General features: G+C 43.2%; 1 protein-coding gene across 4 annotated transcripts in view; it reads left to right on the forward strand.

Annotated features, from left to right (window-relative positions):
* ACSL5 (acyl-CoA synthetase long chain family member 5) overlaps positions 1 to 26,687 on the forward strand; it is a 45,146-nt gene that overhangs the window by 15,327 nt on the left and 3,132 nt on the right. For 3 of the 4 annotated variants that reach the window (XM_082639337.1, XM_082639338.1, XM_082639340.1), the window contains exons 2-18: positions 3,146 to 3,330; positions 6,911 to 7,016; positions 11,994 to 12,058; positions 12,178 to 12,279; positions 13,889 to 13,988; positions 15,312 to 15,490; positions 16,268 to 16,300; positions 16,389 to 16,440; positions 17,242 to 17,315; positions 17,640 to 17,717; positions 18,813 to 18,947; positions 20,280 to 20,414; positions 20,934 to 21,029; positions 24,000 to 24,072; positions 24,351 to 24,439; positions 24,723 to 24,839; positions 26,317 to 26,460. In XM_082639337.1, coding sequence (XP_082495463.1) covers positions 3,175 to 3,330; positions 6,911 to 7,016; positions 11,994 to 12,058; positions 12,178 to 12,279; positions 13,889 to 13,988; positions 15,312 to 15,490; positions 16,268 to 16,300; positions 16,389 to 16,440; positions 17,242 to 17,315; positions 17,640 to 17,717; positions 18,813 to 18,947; positions 20,280 to 20,414; positions 20,934 to 21,029; positions 24,000 to 24,072; positions 24,351 to 24,439; positions 24,723 to 24,839; positions 26,317 to 26,460 — 1,734 coding nt within the window. In that variant the 5' untranslated portion in view covers positions 3,146 to 3,174. Of the gene's footprint in view, positions 1 to 148; positions 442 to 3,145; positions 3,331 to 6,910; positions 7,017 to 11,993; positions 12,059 to 12,177; positions 12,280 to 13,888; positions 13,989 to 15,311; positions 15,491 to 16,267; positions 16,301 to 16,388; positions 16,441 to 17,241; positions 17,316 to 17,639; positions 17,718 to 18,812; positions 18,948 to 20,279; positions 20,415 to 20,933; positions 21,030 to 23,999; positions 24,073 to 24,350; positions 24,440 to 24,722; positions 24,840 to 26,316; positions 26,461 to 26,687 lie in introns of those variants that run through there. The other variant, XM_082639339.1, reaches the window with a different exon arrangement.

The following is a 26,687-nucleotide window of genomic DNA, read 5'->3' on the forward strand; positions in this document are numbered from 1 at the left end:
TTTATTCTATGTTATATGAATTTTACCTCAATTTTTTAAAATGTGGGGAGACAGGGAGGAAGCATCTGAAATTCTGTGTATATCCTATTTGGATACCTGGTCAGCAATAGCAAACAAAGTGAGTAAGCTATTTCAATTGACAAATACATCTTTCAGTGTTTTCTGCAAATAAAGTCCCTTGCCAGTGTAGGCAAGGTAATGAAGTGGGCAGGCTCATCCCATTGGTGGGCAATAGGACAGGAGTATACCTAAAAGGAGTGCTCAAGAATTGGCAGACCGCGGTCCGGATTAAACCAGATGTGTTTTCGTTTATCCCACACCAGACTCTTACTAATGGAGCCAGAAGTTAAAATTGAGGTTTCATAAAAATCCAGTGTTCCAGGTTTTCTAGGGAGTAAAGAATCTGACCATCTGGTGACCCTGGGCTCACATTACTACATGGTAAGGATCAGCCGGGGTGGACAGCAGGTGCCACCTTTAGACTGGCCATGGGTTCTTTCTCTCTCTCCTCCCTTTGTGTTACCTGCCAGGCAGTTCACCCTCCTTCTTCCCCCTTCCCACACTGCCACATTTCACCTTTAGACCCTCTTTTGAAGACGTTGTTTGCAAAGTCTCCCATTAAGTCTCCAACTGAAATATAAAGCTGCCATGTGTAAGAAGAGGGCAAAAGTCCTCAGAGCAACAATCTGTTCTTGTACCCAAGAAGGGAGGTGCAGGTAAGAATCGTTTACTTGAGGAGGGATGAAGGCAAAGGGCAGATTCTGAGGTGCCACCAGGCTGGTGGCCGTACTCCAGGCTGAGGAAAGGGGTTGGCAGTAGGCAGAGATGGCTGAGCACAAAGCAGGTTTCCTCTCCCTTTGGCATTGCTACCTGTCCTGTGAATTTTGCAGCTTCCCCTGGGGCAGCCGCCCTTCTCAGCCTGGGGTGGGCGGCCGGCCTTGGAATGCTGTCCCGCATGGCTGGCTCTTTAATATGCTTTGCCTCCTGGACTGCCTTACCACACAATTTTGGCTAAGGCTGGATTCCAAAAATCCCAGCTCTCAGAATCCTGGCAGGTGGTCATAATAGCACCTGTTGTTAGGTAAACTAGCACCTTTGGCGTCTGGCTTTTTTTTTTTTTTTTTTTTTTTGCGGTACGCGGGCCTCTCACTGTTGTGGCCTCTCCCGTTGCAGAGCACAGGCTCCGGACGCGCAGGCTCAGCGGCCATGGCTCACGGGCCCAGCCGCTCCGCGGCATGTGGGATCTTCCCGGACCGGGCACGAGCCCGCGTCCCCTGCATTGGCAGGCGGACTCCCAACCACTGCGCCACCAGGGAAGCTTTTTTTTTTAATCTTCTTTTTCTTTACCTAAGCACAATGTGGAAAAAACCCAAAGAATTGAGACAGTCATCCCAGTCTCTGGAAGTTCAATTTTCCTCCGTGAAATGGAAAGGGACTACTCCAAACTCAGGAATAACCAATCAAGGGGTAGAAAAATGATGAAAAGTGACTCAGGGTTTCTTGTGACTGTTACTGTTCCCACACAAAATTTCTAGGCTCTATAGCCTTTGTTAGAGTGGAATGAACTGTTTCCCTTAATGGCAAAAGTTCCAGATGCCAGCTAATGGCAGCTGTCCCAAAGCTCTAAGGGTGGCTATGACTTTTTTTTTTTTTTTTTTTTTGGCGGTACGCGGGCCTCTCACTGCTGTGGCCTCTCCTGCTGCGGAGCACAGGCTCCTGACGCGCAGGCTCAGCGGCCATGGCTCACGGGCCCAGCCGCCCCGCGGCATGTGGGATCCCCCTGGACCGGGGCACGAACCCGCGTCCCCTGCATCGGCAGGCGGACTCCCAACCACCGCGCCACCAGGGAAGCCCGGCTATGACTTTTTATTGGACTTGCTTTGCTCTCTTGATTTTGAGTAGGAATGTTTGGTTTCATCTCTGAGATATAGGGCGTTGCAGAAATCTCTAAAGAATACAAAATCTGAAATGCCTTTGCTGTGACCTGTAAGGTGCCAGATGAATTGTCTCCTTGAACTGTGTGGCTAGACTCTATAAGGAAAAAATGAGTTGTGATTTTGTAGAGTTTAATGGGGAAGCAGCAGTGGCAAATGATGAGTGACCTTGGACAAGTCACTGCTTCTGGGAGTTTCTATTTTTTTTGTCTGTAAAATGCGATTTCAGTTAGATAATCCATGCAAACAACCCTGCTCAGTGCCTGGCATAGAGTTGGTGCTCATTTGTTTGATGCTGTTATTGTCCTAGTGAAGTCTGAAAGTTGTGAGGCGAGAGCTGAGAGAGACGAGAATAAGTTCCTCGGACCCACTCAAATGTCAATGCCTCCTGTTAGAGTAGTTTGAAGCTGGAAACTACAAAAAAAGCTGAGTTGTGGGGGAAGACTGTTTCTTTTGGTTCACTGAGATCACTTCCTGGCCTAAATCTTCAGTGCTCACCTGCTACCTTGTGTCAGGCCCATTCTCCTGCATCCTTCCTGCAGACCTGGCTAAAGTTGCCTCCAATAAAAATGGTTCTTCCAGGTTCCCTGGAGGAGAGGATTTTGGACCTGGCAAGTTGTGATTCTGTTGATCTCTGAGACCTTCCTGACGGCTCAGAAAAGAAAGCAATGAGCAAGGCATATCTGGCCAGCAGGAAATGTCTTTCACAGGAGAATGCTTAATTTCTAAGATGGGTGGTGTCACCTCTCCTGAGGTTCCCTCTTCTGTCTGGTTTATACTAGGGAGATGCAGTTACAAGAGTCCTTCGTAACCCTCGGTCTGCTTGGGCAGGGGGAGCTCTCTGGAGCCCCCTCCTCTGACTACCAGCTTATTTTGGGTCCAGAGGGCTTCTTGTAGGCTTTGTCAGTCAAAAAATTAAAGGGTAGTCCTTTCTCAAAATTGTCTGGGAAATGATTAACCTGTTTCCTTTGATCCTTTCTGCCTTGTGGGAGGACAGTCAAGTAGCAAGGGTAGAGAATGCATTCTACTATTCTCAACAATGTTAAGGTAAACAGTGGGAGAAATTCAGCCGCTAAAGTGGTCCAACCCTGGCTATTTGGAGGGCTGGAAACTGTGTGTGTGTGTGTTCTTTCTGTAAACATACAGCTATTGAGTAAAACTATACGGCCATTTCCTCTAACATTTTCTTTCCTTCTTTTTTTTTTTTTCAGGCCTGAATTTCCTGCTGCTATTCACAAAGATGCTTTTTATCTTTAACTTCTTGTTTTCCCCACTTCCAACTCCTGCATTGATCTGCATCCTGACCTTTGGAGCCGCCATATTCCTGTGGCTGATTAACAGACCTCACCCCGTGTTGCCTCTTGTTGATCTGAACAAGCAGTCGGTGGGACTCGAGGTAACTTACCCAGCACCTTTTTAGTTTGTCAAACTTGATCAAGCACAAACTAATTCAAGACCTGAGGATCACTAGTGAAGGAGACTTGGGGGCGGGGGTGTAGTATGGGAAAATAAGCCTTTTTGGTTAGCAAAACAACCCAAAATCTATAAGTCAAATTTTCTAGTCATGGCATATTTTCCTTTGTAATAAAAATGAAATCACAGCTTTTACTGGTTTTATGATGCCAGTAATCTAGATCTGGGGTTGGCAAACTACAGCCTGCAGGCAAAATCCACCCTTTTCTGTGTGAGTAGCAAGCTAAGAATGTTTTTTATATTTTTCAAGGGATATGTAAAAAAAATTAAAAAGAGTGATAGATCTTATGTGTTCCACAAAGCCTAAAGCATTTACAAAGCCCTTTACAGAAAAAGTTTGCTGACCCACGATCTAGATGAGGGAGTCAGTACTTTGGGGACAGGAGAACATTTTCATCAAGACACCCAGTGTCTGAGAATAGTAAAGAAGTTATTGAGTTAAATACCAGCTTTGAGTTAATGTTCCCTCTTAAAACGACAGACATTGAACTGGGCTTTTCCCCTCAATTCCCTGACTTTGCAGCAAATCACACCGCCTCCTATATCTCTAAGCTAAGGGAAAGCTCCAAGAATTTTCTCTCATGATTTTTCATTCTTCAACCCTTTTCAGAGAAAAAAGCATTCCTGTTCCTTTGTAAAGCTAACCCCTTCTGATCTTTTTACAAACTCTGTTCTTCTACTCAGGAATCTTACTCCAAGTTCCCTCCACTCTCCGCCCACCTCCCTTTTATTTGGAGGATTTTTAGCAGCATCTTCCTGTCCTGCTGATCCTGCTGCTTCAGGCCACCATCTCTTTTCAATCCTCCCTTTTCCCCGGAGTCTTTAAGAGCGGTCCATTTGTTGATTCCCTCTTCTGAACTTCAACTCACTGAGATCTGACCTTTATCACTACCATCTCCCCAGACTTCTCTGCATCACTCAGAATCTAACTTCTTAATTCAGTGATTCTTCAGCCTCTTCCTTTCAATTGACTTGACACTTCTTCTTTCCTAAAACTTCTACTTTTGCCTTTCATCGTATCCTTCAATGAGATTTCTTCCTAAGAAAGAAAGATTTCTTTCTTTGTTACTTAAGTTCTTTCCTCTCCTCATCTTACAGTGTCGGTCTCACCATCTCTTGATTCCTCTAAAGCAGGGGTTGGCAAACATGTTCTGTGAAGGCCAGACAGTGAAGAGTTTAGGCTTTGCAGACCACGTGGGTTGTGTTGCAACTACTCAACTCTGACGTTATAGCATGAAAGCACAGAAAATATGTAACTGAATGCGCATGACTGTGCTCCAATAAAATTTTATTTTAACAGTGACAAGCTATGTTTGGGCCCAGATTATAGTCTGCCAATCCCTGCTTTCAGCCCTCACTTCTTTTGAGAAAACCCCTCCTCTTCTATGACATGAATATGTACCTAAAAGTCTATGACGCCCAAATCTGACTTTCTACTTCTGACCTCGCCTGTGAGTTCCAGTCCATCTCAGTGACACTCAGGTACCTCAGGCTCCACACATCTTTGTACTGCATGTCTTCTCCCTTACACACACACACACACACACACACACACACACACGCACACACACGCACCCTTTCCTGCTTCCCTTCCTGCTCTATCTCAGTTAAATGCATCTCTTCTTACCCAATTGCCTAAAGTTGAGTTGAATCATCTTTCATTCTTCCTTCTTCCTCAGTCCATCTATGTAAGTAGACAGCAAGACCCCATCTTTCTTTTCTAGAAAAAGAACTTCATTTCTTTTTCTTTTTTTTTTTTTGTTTTTTTGCGGTACGCGGGCCTCTCACTCTTGTGGCCTCTCCTGTTGCGGAGCACAGGCTCAGCGGCCGTGGCTCACGGACCTAGCTGCTCCATGGCATGTGGGATCTTCCCGGACCGGGGCACAAACCCGTGTCCCCTGCATTGGCAGGTGGACTCTCAAACACTGCGCCACCAGGGAAGCCCAATTTTTTTCTTTTTCTTTTTTTTTTAATTTTTATTTTTTAATGGTTGTTTTTGGCTGCGTTGGGTCTTCGTTGGTGTGCGCAGGCTTTCTCTAGTTGCAGCGAGCGGGGGCTACTCTTCGTTGTGATGCGCGGGCTTCTCATTGCGGTGGCATCTCTTGTTGAGGAGCACAGGCTCTAGGTGTGTGGGCTCAGTAGTTGTGGCATGCGGGCTCTAGGGCACAGGGTCAGTAGTTGTGGCACATGGGCTTAGTTGCTATGTGGCATGTGGGATCTTCCCAGATCAGGGCTCGAACCCGTGGGCCCTGCATTGGCAGGCAGATTCTTAACCACTGCATCACCAGGGAAGTCCCAAAAGAACTATATTTCTGATGTCTTGACTTAATGTGACATCTGATGGAAATCTCCTGATGCTTCAGATTAAGTCAGATCTCTTGTTATAGCCTCATGGATTACCTGGTACTTTTATAGCCCTTATCTTGGTAGTCATTTCCAGTTTTGAATGCTTATTTAATTGATGCCTATGCTTCTCTAAACTAACTTTCATGGGGGTTGAACCATGCCTATAGCTCTTACTGCAGCTCCAGGATCTAAATCAGGGCCTGACCCTGTAGTTCCGCTGACATTTCTAGACAAATCCCTAGGTACTCCCTCTTTCTCAGATACCCTGTTCTCGAGCTGCCCACCAGAATCTTCAGTGTGCTTTCTTGCCTCTGTACCTGCTTTTTTTCATTTTAGTTGAAGTATAGTTGATTTATAATACTGTGTTAGTTTCAGGTGTCCAGCATAGTGTTTTTTGTAGATGATATTCCATTATAGGTTATTGTAAGACACTGTATAACTCCCTGTGCTATACAGTAAATCCTTGTTGCTTGCTCTGTGCCTTTATTCAGGCTATTCCTTCACTTTGAATTATCCTCCTTTCCCTCTGCTCTATGAAACCACATCATTTTGGTAAATGCTTACTTATCTTCAAAGTCTCTATTGAAATATTATTTCTTCTCTGTAGCCTTTCTACTTGATACAGAATTGTTCACTTCATTCATCTCCCAAAACAATTATTACAGCATGTACATCACAGTGTTATATTTGCATGTTTTTCCCTTCTCACCCTACCCCAGCTCCAAAAACTCTCGTTTATGGGGTGCTCATGGGCAGTAATTTTGTCTTAACTCACTTTGCATCTACAGTAGTTGCCCAGTGACTGGAACATAGTATGCATTTGATAGATGTTTAAACTTAACGTGATTTTTAAAAAATGATATAACTATAATATTATCTCTTTTGTGTGTGTGTGTGTGTGTGTGTGCACGCATGTGTGTGTATGCCTAGGGAGGTGGGGGGAGATTGCCAAAAACATAACTGTGACAATCTCTGGATTTCTCTGATACGAAGACACCACAATTTTGAGATTTAAAACATTGATTGATTGAGTACTAAAAGGGTCATTGCTATGACCTCAATAGTCAGTGTTTATGTTCTTTTCAGTTCAACCCATAAGGGTTTGGAAAGGGTGGGGAAAGACTCGGTCTTAACCTAAACTTGGTCTTGTGTCTTAGGGAGGAGCACGGAGAGGTCCTTGCCAGGACAATGGCCTAATACGTTACTACTTCTCAGATGCCAAGACGATGTATGAAGTTTTCCAAAGAGGAATTGCTGTGTCTGGTAAGCGTGGACATCTCACTTTGCCTGTAAGACCAAGGTGGGGTCCTGCTCCATACCTCTCCTTCCCAGTCTCACTTCTAAAACTCTAGCTGTTTAAATGTGGTGGTCCAAGAAGAATCACAAATACAGCGTGGAGGGGACATGAGCACAGTATCAGGATGGGTGATGTAAACTGTCTAGTAGGACAGACTTGGGTTTGAAACCCAGTTCTATTTCCAGCTGTGCGACTTTACATAAACCACTTTGCCTCTCTGAATCTGTTTCTCACTTAACACAAGGAGAACTTCCTGGCCAAGTTGTTGTTAAAGAGTTAACAGTAGGAAAGTATTTTGATTAATTCACTAGTACATTATATTTGTTTAGGAACATGCTTTTCATAAATGCAATTCCCTGAATTATAGAATCTGAGCCAGAATTAGTATTCAGGCCTCCTGACTTCTTACCTTGCCCTTGGCCCCAGTGCCATACTGCTGGCCCATGCTGCTGCCCATAGTATCACAGAAGGTAATTATCTTTTGGACTTTCTTAGAAACATCATCACATGACCTTTGGTAGGGTCATTTGGAAAATATCAAGGCTCAGTAATTCTATCTTGTATCATTGAACATGATGCTAGGTACACTAGTTTCCTTTCAAAATCAACTGGCTGATAACTCTCCCTATAACTTTTTTCTTTTGGGTGATACTCAGTCCAGGCAGAGGTTTACCTCTGTGACTTCTTCTTATTCCTTCCCTTCTGCCTTTTAATTATGACTACGACAATATTTAATAGTCGAGTGCTAACCAGCCTATCATATTGCACGGATATCATCTACTTTATCTTCCCTACATTACAGGGATTAGTTGCTGTCACCCCATTTTAATTTATTTTTATTTTTAAAATATTTGTTTGTTTGTTTGTTTTGGCTGTGTCTCATCTTAGTCGCAACATCATTTGTTTGGGTTTGGTTTCTTTTGGCTGCGTTGGGTCTTTGCTGCTGCGCGCGGGCTTTCTCTAGTTGCGGCGAGTGGGGGCTACTCTTTGTTGTGGTGCACGGGCTTCTCATTGTAGTGGCTTCTCTTGTTGCGGAGCACAGGCTGTAGGTATGCAGGCTTCAGTAGTTGTGGCACATGGGCTCCGTAGTTGTGGCGCACGGACTAAGTAGTTGTGGCGCAGGGGCGTAGTTGCTCCGTGGCATGTGGGATCTTCCTGGACCAGGGATGGAATCCATGTCCCCTGCATCAGCAGGCGGATTCTTAACCACTGCACCACCAGGGAAGTCCCTCACCCCCATTCTTTAAAGCAAGGAAACAGAGACTCTGAGATTCGGGAACATTTCAAAGGAGACAGAGATAGAAAATGTTGACACTGATACTGAAATCTACATCTGTCTGTCTGGCTAGATTATTCTAGTTTACGTCAGCTCCTAAGTGTTTTATAAAAGTTGTTGCACCTCCAGACAATGAAAGGTTTTTGTAAAGGAAACTTCTATCTGAAGTCTCTAAAGGGGACTGTACTTACTATTTCTGGCTCCAAATTAGTACTGATTTAGACTTCCAGGCAAATAACAAACACAAACCAATGCAACCATTAGTTTTATTTATATGACAACTTAAGATAGTATACAGCTAATACAACAGAGTTTCCTTTGGGGTTTTCCATTTTTTGAAGTTTTCTTCACTGAGCATGTGTTGTTATTGTAACTAGAAACAAGTCATTGAGCATGTAATATGTGACACATAACACTGCTTCATTTAGAAATTTTATTTCAATACTCAATTAAAACTAAACAGATAAAGTTAAAATGGCTTCTCATGTAAGTAGGCTTGAAAAATCCAACCTGGCTATTTCCATAGGAAAATGACATGTCTGTTTACAACTGGGATTGAATACATCAGCCCTAACCTCTATCTTTAACCCCTAGCCAGTAGATGATCCATGTTGAGAATCACCTGCAGATAATGTTTAAAATATAGATTCTCTGGCTCCACCTTGTTGTTTTTTTAAATTTAATTTTATTTATTTATTTTTGGCTGTGTTGGGTGTTTGTTGCTGAGCGTGGGCTTTCTCTAGTTGGGGCGAGCAGGGGCTACTCTTCGTTGCACAGGCTTCTCATTACGGTGGCTTCTCTTGTTGTGGAGCACGGGCTGTAGGCACGTGGGCTTCAGTAGTTGTGGCACGCAGGCTCAGTAGTTGTGGCACACGGACTTGGTTGCTCCGCGGCACGTGAGATCTTCCTGGACCAGGGATCGGACCCGTGTCCCCTGCATTGGCAGGCAGATTCTCAACCACTGTGCCACCAGAGAAGCCCTCCACTGTGTTTTACTGAATTAGAATTCCAGATAGTTTGACCTAAGAATATGAGTTTTTAACAAAGCCTTCCAGGGATTCTGCATGCCAGAGTTTCAACTCTACCCAGCTTTGGGACCCAGTTTTGCTGAGAAGTTGTTAATGGGTGGATTCTTTTTAGATGGCCACATCTTAGAACAGAAGATCTAAGTTGCTTAAGTTACTCAAAGGCTAGGCTGTTGCCTGGTCAGGACTTTGGCTAATCAGACTGAAGCTGATTAGGGCACAGAGTTTAATGAAACCCCAGTTGGGTGCCCCTTTGGGCCAGTTATTTGACTTGTTCCTTGGTCATGGGCCTCTGCTAGTATTTTCATCAACAGGGAAGTGCTAAGGAGATGCAGTATAGTTTTTCCCACCTTCATCAGCTCTGCCACTTACTGAGTGAGCTTGAAGCTGTCTAGCCCCTCATGATTCTTGGTACCATGGGGAGAACAGTAGTTATTGGGAAGACCCAATGAGTTAAAATGCCTAGCACAGAGTAAGCTAGGTACCATAAATGGTACTTATCACTGGTGATTAATGTCAGTACAAACAATCCCGTTGGTGGAGCACCAGTGGCACACACTCTAGGCTGGAGCAGTGGCTGTGAACTCTAAACAGGACTTGCCTGGCTTCAGGGAAAGTCTCAGTCTGAGACTCGACCTCTTGAGCGTTCATGCAGCTGTTTCAGCAGAAAGAAAAAGAACTAATGTTTCCTGTGGACAGTCTCCACATTCTTTTTTTTTTTTAAATATCTCTTTAATCAGAGTGGCTATCTCTTTCCTGCTTTCTTTCCTTTTTCCTCTGTCACTTAGTCTGGAAGTTCACTTATTTACCTCTGAATTCCTAGTAACCTTCTCTTTGAATGCTTCCTCTTGGCTAGACCAGAATTCCTCTTGGCAATTTGGCTAAATCCTCTATGTAAAATTTCCTTCTCTTCTGCTTTTCTATTTATAACTCAGTCTCATTCTGGCTTAGATGTGGGGTCTTTTCGGCCAGTTAGAGTTGTTCCTTAGCCTAACAAATACCATGACTTTCGTGGCTTCTGTGGCTGCAATTACTATTTACTCTAGTAAGTGGATGTTCCCAGACTTATTGTAATTTTAAATAAGGCTGAGTAGTTTCAATGTTCAGAAGTGTAATTCTTCTATTGTCAAATGTAAGACAATAAATGTCAGCTGTAAAAATATTGATGGCCAATGTGTGTGTACATGTGTGTTCCTGTATGTACTCGTATGTGTGTGTGTTCTTTATGAGTCTCAGTATCTCAGAAGACACGCTCATACAAACGGGCAAAGTACATTACCAGATAAAACTTAACAAATGAGGGAAAAGGTCCCACTTTAATAGCTGTTAAAGAAACCTAGGCTAAAGCAATAACTTTCTAAAAATTTTTTTATTTTATTCATTTATTTATTTTTGGCTGCTTTGGGTCTTAGTTGTGGCCCACGGGCTCTTTTTGTTGTGGCGCGTGGGCGTCTCTCTAGTTGTGCGGGTTTTCTCTTCTCTAGTTGTGGTGCATGGGCTCCAGGGCGCGTGGGCTCTCTAGTTGTGGCACACGGGCTTAGTTGCCCCACAGCAAGTGGGATCTTAGTTCTCTGACCAGGGATCGAACCCACGTCCCCTGCATTGCAGGACAGATTCTTTACCACTGCACCTCCAGGGAAGTCCCTAAAGCAATAACTTTTAAAACCTATTTAACCAGAAGACATATTAAAAAGAGACTATTTAGTGTCTATGACTTGATATATTGCTGGTTGGAGAGAAGCAAATTGTCACAGCTGCTTCACCAAGCAATGTGGTGCCAGGTATCAAAAACCTGAGCCGTCTGACCAACCATCCTCACTCCCAGCTGCTGCCACCCCTCCCAACACAGTTATTTCGTTTAAAATACTCTATTCTAAGAAAAATTTCTAACTTTGAAATGATCAGCTGGAAAATATGCATCATACCATTACCATTACCAAGATTGAGGTGTCAATCTTGGAAACAATCTCAATGCCCATAATGAGATAAATTCAGCTATACAGTAGCACCCTTCATTACTTGGCCATAATAAGGCCATTGAAATCTCTACAGAGAAGAAATAATAACAGGGGAATATTTATATCAAATGGGGGAAGGAAGCAGGATACCAAAATATACATGTGGAATGAATATAACCCTGTAGAACTATCAAAGGAAGTATGAAAGAAAATATCAGCCTTAATAATGGTGTTTATGTGATGAGATTATTGATGACTTGTATTTTGGTTTTTTTCTAACTTTTTATGAACATATATTTCTTTCATTGTAGGGAAGCTCAATCCAAGATTATCTGATATAGTCTATTAGTGTTTACTTGTGGGCTTTTGTTTGTTCACGTCATGTGGGCTAGTCCATACTCATGGCTTTCCCCAAATGCCTGTTACCATGGAGGTCACACATTCCAACATGGAACCACCCTTGTTTTGTAGCATTTCCCAAGTGTTTCAAATGTAGTTTGCAAGGCTCCCTCTGCCTTTGAGAACTGAGTACTTACTGTGTTTGAATTTCCTTGGCACATAAGAGAAGCTCGCATCTTTACTGGATTTATCCTTTGTGTCTTGTCTCTTCCTAACCTTCTTTAACCTTCTCTGGTCCAAGAATTTGCAGCTGGAGCTGATTTTCATTTAATGTTATGTTTTTAGACAATGGGCCTTGCTTGGGATATAGAAAACCAAACCAGCCCTACAGATGGCTGTCCTACAAACAGGTAAGTCAGGCCCATGATTTTGGATAAATTCTTTTGCTTGTGTGGTATCTTGAGCTAATATGATCTCTTTTGGGTCTTGACTGCTTTTTTTTCTCTCTCTTTACCTCTCTCACTTGTAGGTGTCTGATCGAGCAGAGTACCTGGGCTCCTGTCTCTTGCAGAAAGGATATAAGCCATCACAAGAATACTTTGTTGGCATCTTTGCTCAGAATAGGCCAGAGGTAACCATGCTGAAATTAACTCAAGGAAATGAGTCAGGGCTAAGTATAAAGACTTTAAACCCTACCCCAAATCCAGCACTCTGACACTTGCTGATGACTTATCAAAGCTGTTTATAGACCTCAGATTCTTTGAATATTGTTCCACTTAAAAGTTACAGTGCAGGACCTCTTTAATCCTGGTTGAATGTCTAGTGCTATTTGCTAGGTGGTTGGACTTCTCTTACATGTCTCCCATTATGTGTCATTTTAAGTCAGTCTGTTGTATGAAGAAAATAAGGAAGCTATGAAGGACTGGCAAGTAAGAGCTTGAGGATGATGTGGAAAGGGATGAGTTTGTACTAGACTTGGAACTTGCACATTGTACGTGAACTAGCAACCAAGGCAGCCATTGCTACTGAGACCAGCTGTAGCCATCTTTCCACAGTGAGTTGAAAACAGGCTTTAGACATTAAGATGATTGGAATTAGGCTTATCTTCAAGTTCAAGTTAAGTCATTAGACCCAATATCCTCAGAGAAAGCCTTTGTATGTCTCAGAAGAGTTGGATGACATGTGCTCACCCGAGCCAGTTGCTTAACTAAAAATCCAAGAGGGCCCTGGCTGCACTTTTAGGTGCATCTACATACTTCATCTTCATTACACCCAGCCTCAATAAGAAGAGGTATCCTTGACTCTAGTTCAGGAACTTAACACCAAACCTAGTATCTTAATCTACGAGGGCTTCCATAACAAAATACCACAGACTGGTGACTTAAACAACAGAAATTAATTTTCTCACAGTCCTGAGCTTGGAAGTTCAAGATCAAGGTGTCAGCAGGTTTGGTTTCTCCTGAGGCCTCTCTTCTTGGCTTGCAGACGGCTGCCTTCTTGCTGTGTCCTCACATGACCTTTTCTCTGCCATCCCCTGTGTTTCTTTCTCTTCTTATAAGGACAACAGTTATATTGGATCAGGGCCCCATCCTTATGACCTCATTTAACCTTAGTTACCTCCTTAAAGGAGCTATCTACAAAAACAATTGCAATGGGGTTAGGGCTTCAACATGAATTTTAGGGGGAACACAGTTCAGTTCATAATGCCTAGACTGACCTTCAAGGTCCACCATTAGCAGATTCCGGCCCACCTTTCCAATTCATTTCCTGTTACTTTTTATGCTTTCTGATGTGTACTTAGTGATGTCATGCGGTCCTATCTTTGTTCATTCACTTCCTTCTTCCTTGAATACCTTCTCTGCCTCCATCTCCATGACCAAATCCTACCTGTCCTTCAAAGCCCTGCCCAATTTCCATCACTTTTCCCAAAGCAGTCCCAGATAGCCTACCCCACCCCTGAGTGTGACTCCACCTCGACTCCCTAATGCTTTCTATAACACTTATGGATAGAACTTATTACACTCTCCCTTTGTTTTATAGTTGTTTCTGCACCTATCTTATCTTCTTTATTTAATTATATTTTATAGCATCAGCCATGGCAGTCCCTAGGGCATCACAAAAAAGGTGATTTTTTTTTAAACCAGAGCCACCAAATAAGCATTTGTTGACTAAATGACTGAATTAGTACATTTCCTTTTCAAAGCATAAGCTATTCCTTATTTGAACTTCTCTCCATACAGTGGGTCATCTCTGAGTTTGCTTGTTACACGTACTCCATGGTAGCTGTCCCCCTGTATGACACCTTGGGAGAAGAGGCCGTCATATACATTGTCAACAAGGGTAAAACTTTGCTATTACAGTTTTTTTAACATCTTTATTGGAGTATAATTGCTTTACAATGGTGTGTTAGTTTCTGCTGTATAACAAAGTGAATGAGCTATATGTATACATATATCCCCATATCTCCTCCCTCTTGTGTCTCCCTCCCACCCTCCCTATCCCACCCCTCTAGGTGGTCACAAAGCACTGAGCTGACCTCCCTGTGCGATGCGGCTGCTTCTCACTAGCTATCTATTTAACATTTGGTAGTGTATATATGTCCATGCCACTCTCTCACTTCGTCCCAGCTTACCCTTCCCCCTCCCCATGTCCTCAAGTCCATTCTCTACATCTGCGTCTTTATTCCTGTTGCTATTACATTTTAACTTGATTCTTTCTTGATGCTGAGTAATTCCTCATTATCTGCTTTTGTTAACAGACTTAGAATGCTGTGACCAGAAAAATGCTCAAGTCTCTCTTGTCCTGTAGTACCTATGATATAATTTAGAGGGAAGTTACAAAAAGCCCATGAGGCAGGGATATAATCAGATAGAAGGTTCAATGAAATGCTTCAAGGTAGTGTAGTATGACAATATAGTTTAGCAATAAGACTATTTTTGTTGGCCACCCTGGATGAAAGGCCACAGAGTTAGTGAATAACTTTTTAATTGACTGTATCACTATGAAACTACTAGTTTAATTTCCTATTCTTATAAATCAAAGTCAGTATAGCTCACCAACATGTACCAATGTCCATGCTGAGTCTGTGGACCAAATTACCACTGTTAGAGAAACAAGTTCAAGTTCAATGGGCAAATAAGACATATACTAGATGTTACTTTCTGTCCCAGAACTAGTAGATTAAGTGAGTAGATCCATTTGAACTATAGACATAATCAGAAGGTTTCTATTTGTGTAAACAAGTATCAAAGCAAATGCTAACATTAAAAATCATAAATGCTTGTCTGCTAAAATCCCACTTGCCTCCTCCTTTGCCTTCTAATTCCTCCTCCCCTCTCCCCTAGGTAAAACACACTGGCAGGACCATATCTACATGATTCATACACGTTGTCCATATTCTTAAGCAGAAGGAATTTTGTGGCTCCTCTAGAAACTATAAACTGTTAAGCACATGCAAGGAAATTAAGTGATTCTGTTTCAATTAAGCTTATTTATTATCAGTGGAATGTTTCCGATTTTATACATTACAAATCTGATTCACAGACATCATCTCCTTTGGGGACCCAGTAGCTTTGAAATTTTCAAGAATCTCTTCCTCTTTGCAAGACAATCTGGTACACAGCAAAGCAGGAGGGTAACCCCCTGCCCTATTTCTGCTTTCAGCTGATATCGCCACGGTGATCTGTGATACGCCCCAAAAGGCATTGGCCCTGATTAGGAATGTGGAAAAAGGCCTCACCCCAGGCCTGAAATTGATCATCCTCATGGATCCCTTTGAGGACGACCTGAAGAAGAGAGGGGAGAAATGTGGAGTTGAGATCTTATCCCTGCTTGATGCTGAGGTATGGGTCTGAAAGTCAGCTCACAGCTGGAAGGCTCGTCTGATGCTGTGGGCAACTTGCAGGACTTCTATACAAGGGAGCAAGCTGTTGTTCTCCAGGGTGGAAGGAGAAGAGTAAATTACACTCATGCTGTGAAGCTTTGGGAATCATTTCCCCAAGACCACTCAGAAACCATGCCAGTGGGTGAGGAAGGTCTGTGGTCAGTGTGCACAGACTTCCAAGTAGAGGATTTATAAATGCAGAGGCTAGGGGGCAGTTAAAGATAGGATCCTGGAGCCAGGCTTCCTAGGTTCACGTTCCAGCTCCACATCCATTAGTTAGGTGACCTTGGGCCAGTTGCTCCACATCTTCCTTTCCCCCTCTGTAAAATGAGGATGAAATAGTCCTTACCTCACAGAGGAGTTGTGAAGAGTTATATGAGAGAATATAAAGTGCTCAGGACAGTAATATAAAGTGTAGTAAGCCTTGAAATGTTAACTGTTCATTTTATTCAAAACGATTTAGCAGTGGTCCTAGAAGACTGAACCATAGGAGTCTGATGAGAAGTTTGGACATTTGGGATCGGCCCTCTTGAGTTGCTATTCTAGAGAAAACTTATACTCTACCCCAAGGCTTCCATTGTACCTGAATGTTGCCTTCTGGGCCTGATCCAGGTTGGAATTTTGGTTGTATTCCCACAGAGGTGTTCTCAAGCAAAAGGGAAAGGGAGGGCTGTATTTGTCCTAAGTCTTCCCAACTCAACTAATGTCTTTCTTTCTTGGTTTCCTGTTCATGCAGAATTTAGGCAAAGAGAACTTCAAAAAACCCGTGGTAAGTTTTCTTCTGCCCAAATTTGAGTCTTTCCATATTCAACTTTCAAAGCTCACGGTAGACTAAGCCCTTGTGCTTTCTCCTCCAGCCTCCTGCACCAGAAGATCTGAGCATCATTTGCTTCACCAGTGGGACCACAGGTCAGTGCTCAGAAAGTTGCCCCAGAGGCCCCTGGTCAGCCAAAAACATGGCTTGAGCCACTGACCACTAGTGGGCTGGTAAAAATACCCTACAATAAGCCCTATCCATAGGGGCTTATAATCTAAGATTTCTGAGTACAGATGCCTGCATAGAGAAACCTATGCATAAGCAAATAAATGTCACTGAACACAGTGGGAGGTGTTTACATGCTATGGAATTCAGGGCTCTTAAAGGTGGCATCAGCAAGTCAACTTTCTCCCCCAGCCCAGACTCTCTCAAGCTGACATCACTGGAGTGGTTTCACTCAATCAAGATAGCCCAGTGGTAGTTCTACACAGATCACTCCGTGTCCTCTTTCTCCCCTGTATGTAGTTACCTAGCTATTAGAACTCAATAAATTTTAACGTGATCCACGATGATCTAGAAGTTATATCCATTCCACTGTGCCCAGTTTATAAAGTGATGGCTAGGTAATGTTGTTAGATCTGAAGTCTTCAACATGAAAACAGCACGGGGAGGGGGGCGGGTTACTTGGGATTTTCTCTTTGACTGTGTTGCTGTCGGTGACTGTGGCTATGCCCTGTGTGGTAGCACAAGGCTAAGGCTGCAGTCAGAAGTAGAATCTCTGGAGGCATCAATCATTCATAAGCCGAGTCATACACTGTTCATAAAAAAAACACAGTGACAGGAGGAGCTCTCGGCTCCCTGGAACAGAACCAATCGCATGTAGCTTCTCATTGCAATGCCAAAGGCTACCTATTAGCCATTTAACAGGTCTTTCCACCTCTTGTTTCCTACAGGTGACCCCAAAGGAGCCATGTTAACCCATGAAAATATCGTTTCAAATGCTGCTGCTTTTCTCAAATGTGTGGAGGTCAGTGGTCAATTGAAAAGGAGGCCCTCGTTAAAATGGGAATCTGTCATAAGATTTTAAAGTTAGAGGAGGCAGAGGGGGAAGAAACAGGTTGAAGGCCTGAGTGTGGACAAATACTGGTGCATCTTTGTCTAGAGTTTTGCTCTTTTAGGGTCACTGCAGATCTCTGCACTCGGTGCAGTTAGGGCACCCCTTAGAGTTGCACAGTGCACACCTGTACAACTGTATGCAGTGGTCCTAGAAAGAAGAAGTGTTTAAATCTTCTTTGGAAGAGAAAGTTGGCATTAATCCAATGTTGTCTCCTTTCCATTTCCTGATCCATAGTATACTTTTGAGCCCAGTTCTGAGGACGTGACCATATCCTACCTCCCCTTGGCTCATATGTTTGAGAGGGTTGTACAGGTAAGGATCCTATATTCCTAGCAGGTATGTGAAAAGAGGGTCCTGACTTGCTAGTCCCACGTTTATTCCAAAGGCAGCTCTGCAACATTTACAATCTTTTCTCTAACGTGAAGGACAGGGCAGGGAGTTGGCATGGCTGAGTCCTAATCTTGGCATCACCCCTAACCTGCTGCAGAACCTTCCTCTGTTGAGTCTATGTCCCATGGAGCAAATGCTTCCTCCCGCCTTCACACAGGGTGCCTGCAAGTCCAGGGAGCTCATAGCCGGGAGCTTACTATCTACCCTCAATTCTGAGCAGGGATACGAGGCATTGTTTTTTCTTTTTTCTTTTATTTGGGTTAGAATTTTTGAAGACCTAGGGTTAGAGAAAAGGAGTTCCCCACAGAGGGGTGGAGAAGGAGCCTTTGATCCAGGTAAGGTGTCCAGAGTGTTTAAGGTGGAGCTGTTGAGGACTGTGCAGCAACTGGGGGGGAGAGCTGGCCTTCTGTGAGTGGACACCAAGCTTTTAGGCTACTCTGAGGCTGATTTGAGAACCGAAAGCAAAAACACTGGTGTTATTAGGGTTGGAAAATCCTCTCTCTGATCCATGCTTAAATACCTCTTCAACCAGCTTATCTGTTGATGCATGAAATGCCAAAATGGAAGATTCAGTTCCTTGGGCTAAAGTGTTGATATCTGATTAATAAATATCAATTCTCATAAGCATATTTTTTCACACTTTATCATTTCTGAAACTGAGATGGTCTTACAATTGTAAGCATGTTCTAGTTTGAGTGGCAGTGTTTTTTCTTAGTGCTACATAACGAATGGTCTCTTACAAAGGATGATGCCTTAGACCCTCACCCAGAGCTGTGGGCAGAGTAGGGCTGGGCCTTCAGTCTCACAATCTGTCTTACCTGTCCCGCCACCTCAGCAGAAGGGAGTTTCCATCTTGCCTAGGGGGTAGGGTCTCAGAGTTCTGGGTACATGAAACTTCAGGGGTCGGGCGTCCTGTCCAGAGAAAAGTGCCCATGGACATCCTCAATTCTGTTCCATACAGGCCCCACCCAAAGTGGTCCTTTGGCTCTGAGCTCTGCTCTTTGGTTTTGTTTTTAGGCTGTTGTGTACTCTTGTGGAGCCAGAGTTGGATTCTTCCAAGGAGATATTCGGCTGCTGCCTGATGACATGAAGACCCTGAAGCCCACCGTCTTTCCCGCGGTTCCCCGACTCCTTAACAGGGTCTATGATAAGGTGCTAACCTTGCTTCTGTTGGGCTGGCCCTGAGCTGCCGGAGCTGTCTGGGGCTTTGGCCTGACTAAAGCTCTTAGGAACTCTATGTTACTAAGAAACGTGCTCCACTTCTACCCCCAACCCCTACCAGCATCCACTTATAGCCACACGTACAAGTGCAGCCATGAAAAACCATAACAGGTGAAACTCCCTTTCCTCTGGATGAGATTACTTGGATGTGATCTGGAGAAAGAGATTAATTCAGAGAGTTGGGGAGCCCCTCAAAATTCAGCTGACTTACTGGTAAATTGTTACTCTGATTTCATAACACTTACTGGTTTAGTGTGCTTCTTGCTGAGGTGCCAGGCCCCATGGTAAATATTTCATATGCGTTCCATCATTTAATTTCTACAAAAGCCCAGGAAATCATGCCAACACTTATAATCCCTTATAGATGAGGAGACTGAACCTTGGAGGTTAAATAACTTGCCCAGGGTCAGATCTAATAAGGAGTCGGGCCAGAATCCCACTGCCACATAGCAGTTTTAGCTGTCATTGATCACTGCTCTGTTCTTCATTAAGGTTGGCAAAATGGTGATTTTTCTAATCCAAGCATTTCTCTTGCCTTCATTAGCTGAGATTCTTCCATAAAGGCATGAAAATTATTTGATTTTTTCCTTTATCAGTCTTCAAAATAATGAACTGGTACCCCAGCGATCTTCAAAAATGGCCAGTGGGATGTTTTCTTTGTAATGTTATGATACTACATACATACATATGATACTGAATCAAAAGTCCTAACAGTGGTACCCAATCAGCTGTTTAATCAGTACTCCTAGGTAACTTTACTATAGATAGATGCTGACTACCTTTTGAGGACATGCTATCTGAGTTGTCAAGGTTGTTTGCTAAGGACAAGGAATTTGGAGGAGCTGGAGCTCTGTGTGTATGTACTAAGTTCGCTTATTTCTTTTATTTATTTATTTATTTTTTTTTTTTGCGGTACGCGGGCCTCTCGCTGTCGTGCCGTCTCCCGTTGTGAAGCACAGGCTCTGGATGTGCAGGCTCAGCGGCCATGGCTCACGGGCCCAGCCACTCCACGGCATGTGGGATCTTCCCGGGCTGGGGCACGAACCCGCGTCCCCTGCATTGGCAGGCAGACTCTCAACCACTGCACCACCAGGGAAGCCCCACTTCTTTCTTAGTGTGGGCTCATCATTATTCAGCACACCAGTGCATGAATAAGAGCCTCTCTCTTCTGAAGCTAGGAGGCACTATGTCTTGCTCACTGATGAATGGCCTTGGTGAGTATCTCCAATAGGTTTCCAACTAAGAGAAGCTGTCACTCTGCAGGTACAAAATGAAGCCAAGACACCCTTGAAGAAGTTCTTGTTGAACTTGGCTGTTGCCAGTAAATTCAGTGAAGTGAAAAAGGGTATCATCAGACGCAACAGTTTCTGGGACAAGCTCGTGTTTGCAAAGATCCAGGTACGTTGGGTAGATTATGGATGGAGCCAGGTAAGTATCTGGGCTGCCCACTGACTCAGCACACTCTGCTTTTCCTTTGATGGTCAAGCATCTCTTTAACTGGAGAGCCTTTTGACTTTCTGTGTTCACTCACCTTTTGAGATCTCTCCTGGACAACTTTGTCACTAAAGGGATTTGGTCAAAAAGCAGAAAGTGGATTTTTCTTAGGTTCTAGCACTCTCATTCTCTTAGGTGGTCTGTTGAGGTTGTAGGTAATTTGAAGGGCCCAAGAATACAAATTATCTGAGGAAAAAAAAATAAACTGCACGTCTGGTCCCAGCTATGGATGGTGGTGACAGTAATAGCTAACATTATAAGTTCTTTTCTACAATGCTGGACCCTATTCTAAGTGCTCTGTAAATTAACGAGTTTAATTCTCGTGACAACACCAGGTAGGTAGGCTGTCCTACCCATTTTGCAACACAGGAAACTGAAGCAAAGGGAATAGTCTTCAGCAGGTCTTTTGTGTCTATTAAACAGGAAAGCCTGGGCGGGAAGGTTCGTTTCATGGTCACCGGAGCTGCCCCCATCTCCTCTCCCGTCTTGACGTTCCTCCGGGCAGCAATGGGATGTCCGGTAAGCCGAGCACCTTTTTTTTGATGATAGCTTATTTCACTTTTGCACAAATAAAGCTCACTATTTAAATAAAAATGAAAACACAGACGAAAAGTACCACAGAGAAAGTCAGCCAAAATCTCAAAATCAAGTGAAAATACCCTTCCAGTCACCTCTGAATGCACCTGTGTACAGAAACCTTTACACAAATGGCATCAGTACTAACAAAATTTTGCCATTTGCAGGAACATGAATGGACTTGGAGTGCGTTATGCTAAGTGAAATAAATCAGACAGAGAAACACAAATACTGTGTGATATCACTTACACGTGGAATCTGAAAAAATACAACAAACTAGTCAATATAACAAAAAAAGCAGCAGACTCACAGATATAGAGAACAAACTAGTGCTTACCAGTGGGGAGAGGGGGAGGGGCAAGATAAGGGTGGGGAATAAGAGGTACAAACTATTAGGTATAAGGTAAGCTACAAGGATATATTGTACAACACGGGGAATATATCCAATATTTTATAACTATAAATGGGGTATAACCTTTAAAAAACAGCATCAGTGGGCTTCCCTGGTGGCGCAGTAGTTGAGAGTCCACCTGCCGATGCAGGGGACACGGGTTCATGCCCTGGTCCGGGAAGATCCCACATGCTGTGGAGAGGCTGGGCCTGTGAGCCAAGGCCGCTGAGCCTGCGCGTCCAGAGCCTGTGCTCCGCAACGGGAGAGGCCACGGCAGTGAGAGGCCCGTGTACCGCAAAACAAACAAACAAACAAAAAAAACAGCATCAGTGTTCTAAAATACTTATTAAACAGTGCCTCATTAACATTGCTCCTTGTCAAATAAACATCATTTTAATGGTTTTGTAATAGTTTATTGAACGTACCCAAATAAGTAATCTCCTACTGATGGACACTAGAGTTGTTTACCACTTTTTTTTGTTATTATAATCAAGCGATAAGGATACTTGTGTATATTTATGCAATTATCAATTTAGGATAAATCCTTACGAGTGGGGATTATTGGGTCAAAGTATATGGGTTTTTTACATATTAATGTAGATTTTCACACTTCCCTCCAGAAAGGTCTTGTCTTTTTTATGCATTAATGCAAATAATGCACAAGTCCTGATATCCCCATATTCTTGCTAGTGCTTTTTCAGTCATTTAAATCTTAGCCAATGAGATACATGAAAAATCTTATTGCAACTTTGTTTCTTTTATTAACACTAAACATCTTTTCTACTGCTTATGGGCACTTGTATTTCTTTCATGAATTACTCGATTACTTCCTTATAGAAAAATGAGCAAAGGATAATTTGCTTCTCTTTCACCTTGCTTCCTAGGAGTTCTTCGTATGGTCATAAAATCAATCTTTGTTGTGTTAGAAATATTTTTCCTAGTCTCACCTTTTTGCACTGTGTATTGCTATATAAAAGTTTCAAATGTGTATGTAGTCAGTCACCTTTTCTATGTGGCTTTGTAATTGTTTAGACAGGCCTCCTAACCCTCAATATTGCATAAATCTGTTTTCGTCCAGATTTTCTGGTAGCCTTACGGTTTTACTTTTTTCCAAGTAAGTCTCTGCTCCACCTGGAATTTAGTAAATGGGCTTGAGTACAGATATAGTCTCATATTTGTTTTTCCACAAACGGCTAAGTAGTTCATTCATTCGGCCAACATGCACAACATGAATGAAACAACGGCCTAAAAGAGAAAAACAAACACTGTATACTAACACATGTATATGGAATCTAAAAAAAAAAAAGGGTTCTGATGAACCTAGGGGAAGGACAGGAATAAAGACGCAGACGTAGAGAAAGGACTTGAGGACACGGAGAGGGGGAAGGGTAAGCTGGGACGAAGTGAGAGAGTGGCATGGACATATATACACTACCAAATGTAAAATAGATAGCTAGTGGGAAGCAGCCACATAGCTCAGGGAGATCAGCTCGGTGCTGTGTGACCACCTAGAGGGATGGGATAGGGAGGGTGGGAGGGAGATGCAAGAGGGAGGGGATATGGGGATATATGTATACATATAGCTGATTCACTTTGTTATACAGCAGAAACTAACACACCATTGTAAACCAATTATACTCCAGTAAAGATGTTAAAAAAAAAAAAAGGTTCTGAATTGATGCCAAGGTCAGAGTTCCTCTGGTCTTTCAAACTAGCATCCTCCTGGCGAGTCTTAATACCTTCCTTTCCCTCAGCTCCTAAAACCAATAGATAAGAAGGTCCTATTGCCACAGCCCTCCCAGAAATGCCTTCCTCTCCTTCTCCACCAGCTCTGCCTATGACAGGCCATAGCCCCACTGCAGCCCATGCTCTTAGGTCCCCACATCCCCTCTCCAGTCAAGATTATCCTTTATACCAGGAGTGGGTAAACTGCAGCACAAGCTAAATCTGGCCCGTTGCCTGTATTTATAAGTAAAATTTCAGTGGAACACATCCATACCCACTTATTTACGTATCGTCTACTGCTGCTTTGGTGCTACACTGGCAGAGTTAAGTCGTTGAAATAGAGACCAAGTGGCTCACAAAGTCAAAAATATTCACTATCTGGTTCTATATACAAAAAGTTTGCCAACCCCCGTTCCATACCACAGCTATTTCCCTTAAAAAATGCTACTCACTTTCTTCAGCTCCTTCAGTAGCACTCCATTGCCTTGGTTCAAGTCTGGTTGCCATTGGGTTGCCCATCACTCAATGAATAACTTGCTTTTTTCCATCAGCCTGAAATGCCATATTTCCCAAAGTATAGTATGTTTCCATACTTTGGTCTATTTCTGGACCCTGTTGGTTTTTGAGTGAATCCACAGTTGTAAAGATTTAGCAGTTCAGGCATAAATTCAAGGTATTAGGACACGAAGTGTCCTCCAACTCTCAGAGACCTTGCTTTCCTCATGTCTTGCCATAGGGCATGGCCAGCTTCTGCTTTATCTTGAGTAAGTCTCAAAGCCCTTCTTTGGTTTGCGCAGGTCTATGAAGCTTATGGTCAAACAGAATGCACTGCTGGCTGTACAATTACATCACCTGGGGATTGGCAATCAGGTAGGTTCTTTGTCAACTGGGCCGGACGCTCAGTGGTTGGGAGGAGTTCTAGATGAACTAGGACGCAGGCGTTTAGATAACCTCAGTGCTGTGGATGAATGTGGCAGATGCCAAACCTAAGCTTTGGTCCAGGGCTTCCTATCTTGGCTCTCCAGCACTGGTGCCAGATGACTTTTCAGTTTTATTCTTTTAGAGTCAATCCATAAATATCTCTGAAATACGGCTGGAATTATCACCGTTTCACGGTATCCTGGCTGATTCAGTATGGTGTGTTTTAGGCCACGTTGGAGTCCCCATTGCTTGCAATCATGTGAAGCTGGAAGATGTGGCTGATATGAACTACTTTGCAGTGAACAATGAAGGAGAGGTGGGTAGGCTGTGCCGGGCAGTCATTTTCAGACAAGCATAGTGGGGATGTTTGCATCAGAAAAAGCACACAATTGTGAGCAGGTTTGTGTTTGATTCTATTCAGAATTTTAGCAAGGAATTCAGTGTCTCTGAGCCTAACTTTCCAGTCCCCACAATGGGGATTAAAATCTGGTGCTCTTCATACATTAGTGGAAAGCATCAAGTGATTCAAGGTGGTAGGAAAGTAGGTGTTTTGCAGCAGCCTTTGCTATTGTCAGCACCTTGTACCATCTTATGTGCAGATCTGCATCAAGGGTACCAATGTGTTCAAGGGATACCTGAAGGACCCTCAGAAGACAGAGGAAGCCTTGGACAAGGATGGCTGGCTTCACACAGGAGACATTGGTCGCTGGCTCCCGGTGGGTGTTGCTTCAAAACTTCTGGGAGTCCCTACAGAGGAAAATTAGGTGACTTTTCCAAAGAAGGAGTGTAGTAGTCTATTTTGTTGTTGTTGTTGTGATTTTTACTTTTATTGAGGAAGAAGCTGTGATAACTCCATGGGCCTATAGTGTTTGCCTTTTATGAGTTTCAAAGGGATGTTTCTTTCCACTTATATATGGAGACATATCAAAACAAGGATGCAGGATTTCTAAACAAGGTGGATGCAGAGGCTAGTTTTTGCCCCTCGGTGACCTTCACAGCCTCTCTTGGTGGAAGACACTGAGACTTTTTAAAAGCATAGCTTGCTAACAATTGGCAGTAAGTAGTCTCTGTCAACCCCCTCTGTTTTCCTAAGAGAGGAAATTAAGGCATGGTAATGATGGAGCCTTAAACCCCTGTGGAGGATATTCCAAGAGCTTTCCTCTCTGGAAGGTTTTCGTCTACTATGTGCTGGGGAAGCAGGAATGTAACCAGATTTAAAACTCCCTTCTTGCTCAATATTCTCAAGATTTAAGTGATATTCAAGGAATATTTGACAACAGATCTCTAAGAACACTGGTCCTAATGATGTATTTCATAGATTTGGGTCTAGTGGTATTTTGCTAACAGATCTGTTTCTGTATAACGAGAGTTCTCAGTTCTAATAAGCCTACAACGTAGGCAACAGATGTGTCCTCCCACTGGAGTTGTAAAGGGCTGAGCCTTATTAATCACTTTCAGATAATGTCTGTTAGGCTGAATTGATGGCTAATTTCTTGAGTCGGCCTTGTTAATGGTTCCAAGGTTGGTTCAGTCTGCTGCGCTGTTCAGGGTGTGATCATGTGGACTGTATTTGCCACTTGTCCCAATTCTATAATTCAAATCCCTAAAACCAATTAGCCCAGAGGAATGAAGCTGCAAATGACCTCTGGTGGCTGGTCAGAGAGCCCTCCCCAGCTCTGCTTCTGTCCTAACAAGCGCAATTACTGACTTGCTTGATTAGCGGTGGCACAGTAGACCTGTATAGCCTGCTCCCGGATCTAACAGGAGGGATACAGATAAGGGAGTCAAGGAGGGGGAGAGCTAATTCAAAAGTCTTAAAAAAAGATAACACCTTCCCTATTACTGAGAGTTCTGGAAAAGGAGTAATTGGAAATTAAGTTGTTGGAAATTCAGAGCTGGAAAATTTCTTCGTTGGATGAGGCAACCATTTACACAATGCCAGTGGGTCCGAGGGACGTTTTCCAAGACTGCCCACTGACTCTCCAAAGACACACGCAGTATAGACAGGTTTTGAAGAAAGCTGCCTTCCTCCCCTTTCCCCAAAGCCAAAAAAGAGAAATGAAAGATTGCCCAAAGGTCAATGGAGAGGTCAAGTTTAAAGAAGGAAGATTACCTCTGACTTCACCTCTCTCTTCACTGACATCACTCAATAGGGCTCAGAAACACTGATGGTGTTATCTCTGTCTCCTGCAGAATGGAACTCTGAAGGTCATCGACCGAAAAAAGAACATTTTCAAGCTGGCCCAAGGAGAATACATTGCTCCAGAGAAGATAGAAGATATCTACATCAGGAGTAGCCTGGTGTCACAAATTTTTGTACATGGGGAAAGCTTATGGGTAATATATATTGTCTTAACAGAAGCCAGTTTCAGGCACAGACCATGCCAACTTCCATAGCTAAAGGAAATCTGTATAGGTAGATTTAGGATGAGATCTGAGCTTATAAAACTAGAGAAATGAAGCCACACTCCAAACCTCAAATAAGGCACTATAAATGAAAAAAAAATTCTTTGAAACTATGATAGACTCTGTAAACAAGTCAGTAGAACTGTTAAAACAGTTAT

Source organism: Mesoplodon mirus (genome assembly GCF_964341445.2).
Source record: "Mesoplodon mirus genome assembly, chromosome: 2".
Lineage (NCBI taxonomy): Eukaryota > Metazoa > Chordata > Mammalia > Artiodactyla > Ziphiidae > Mesoplodon > Mesoplodon mirus.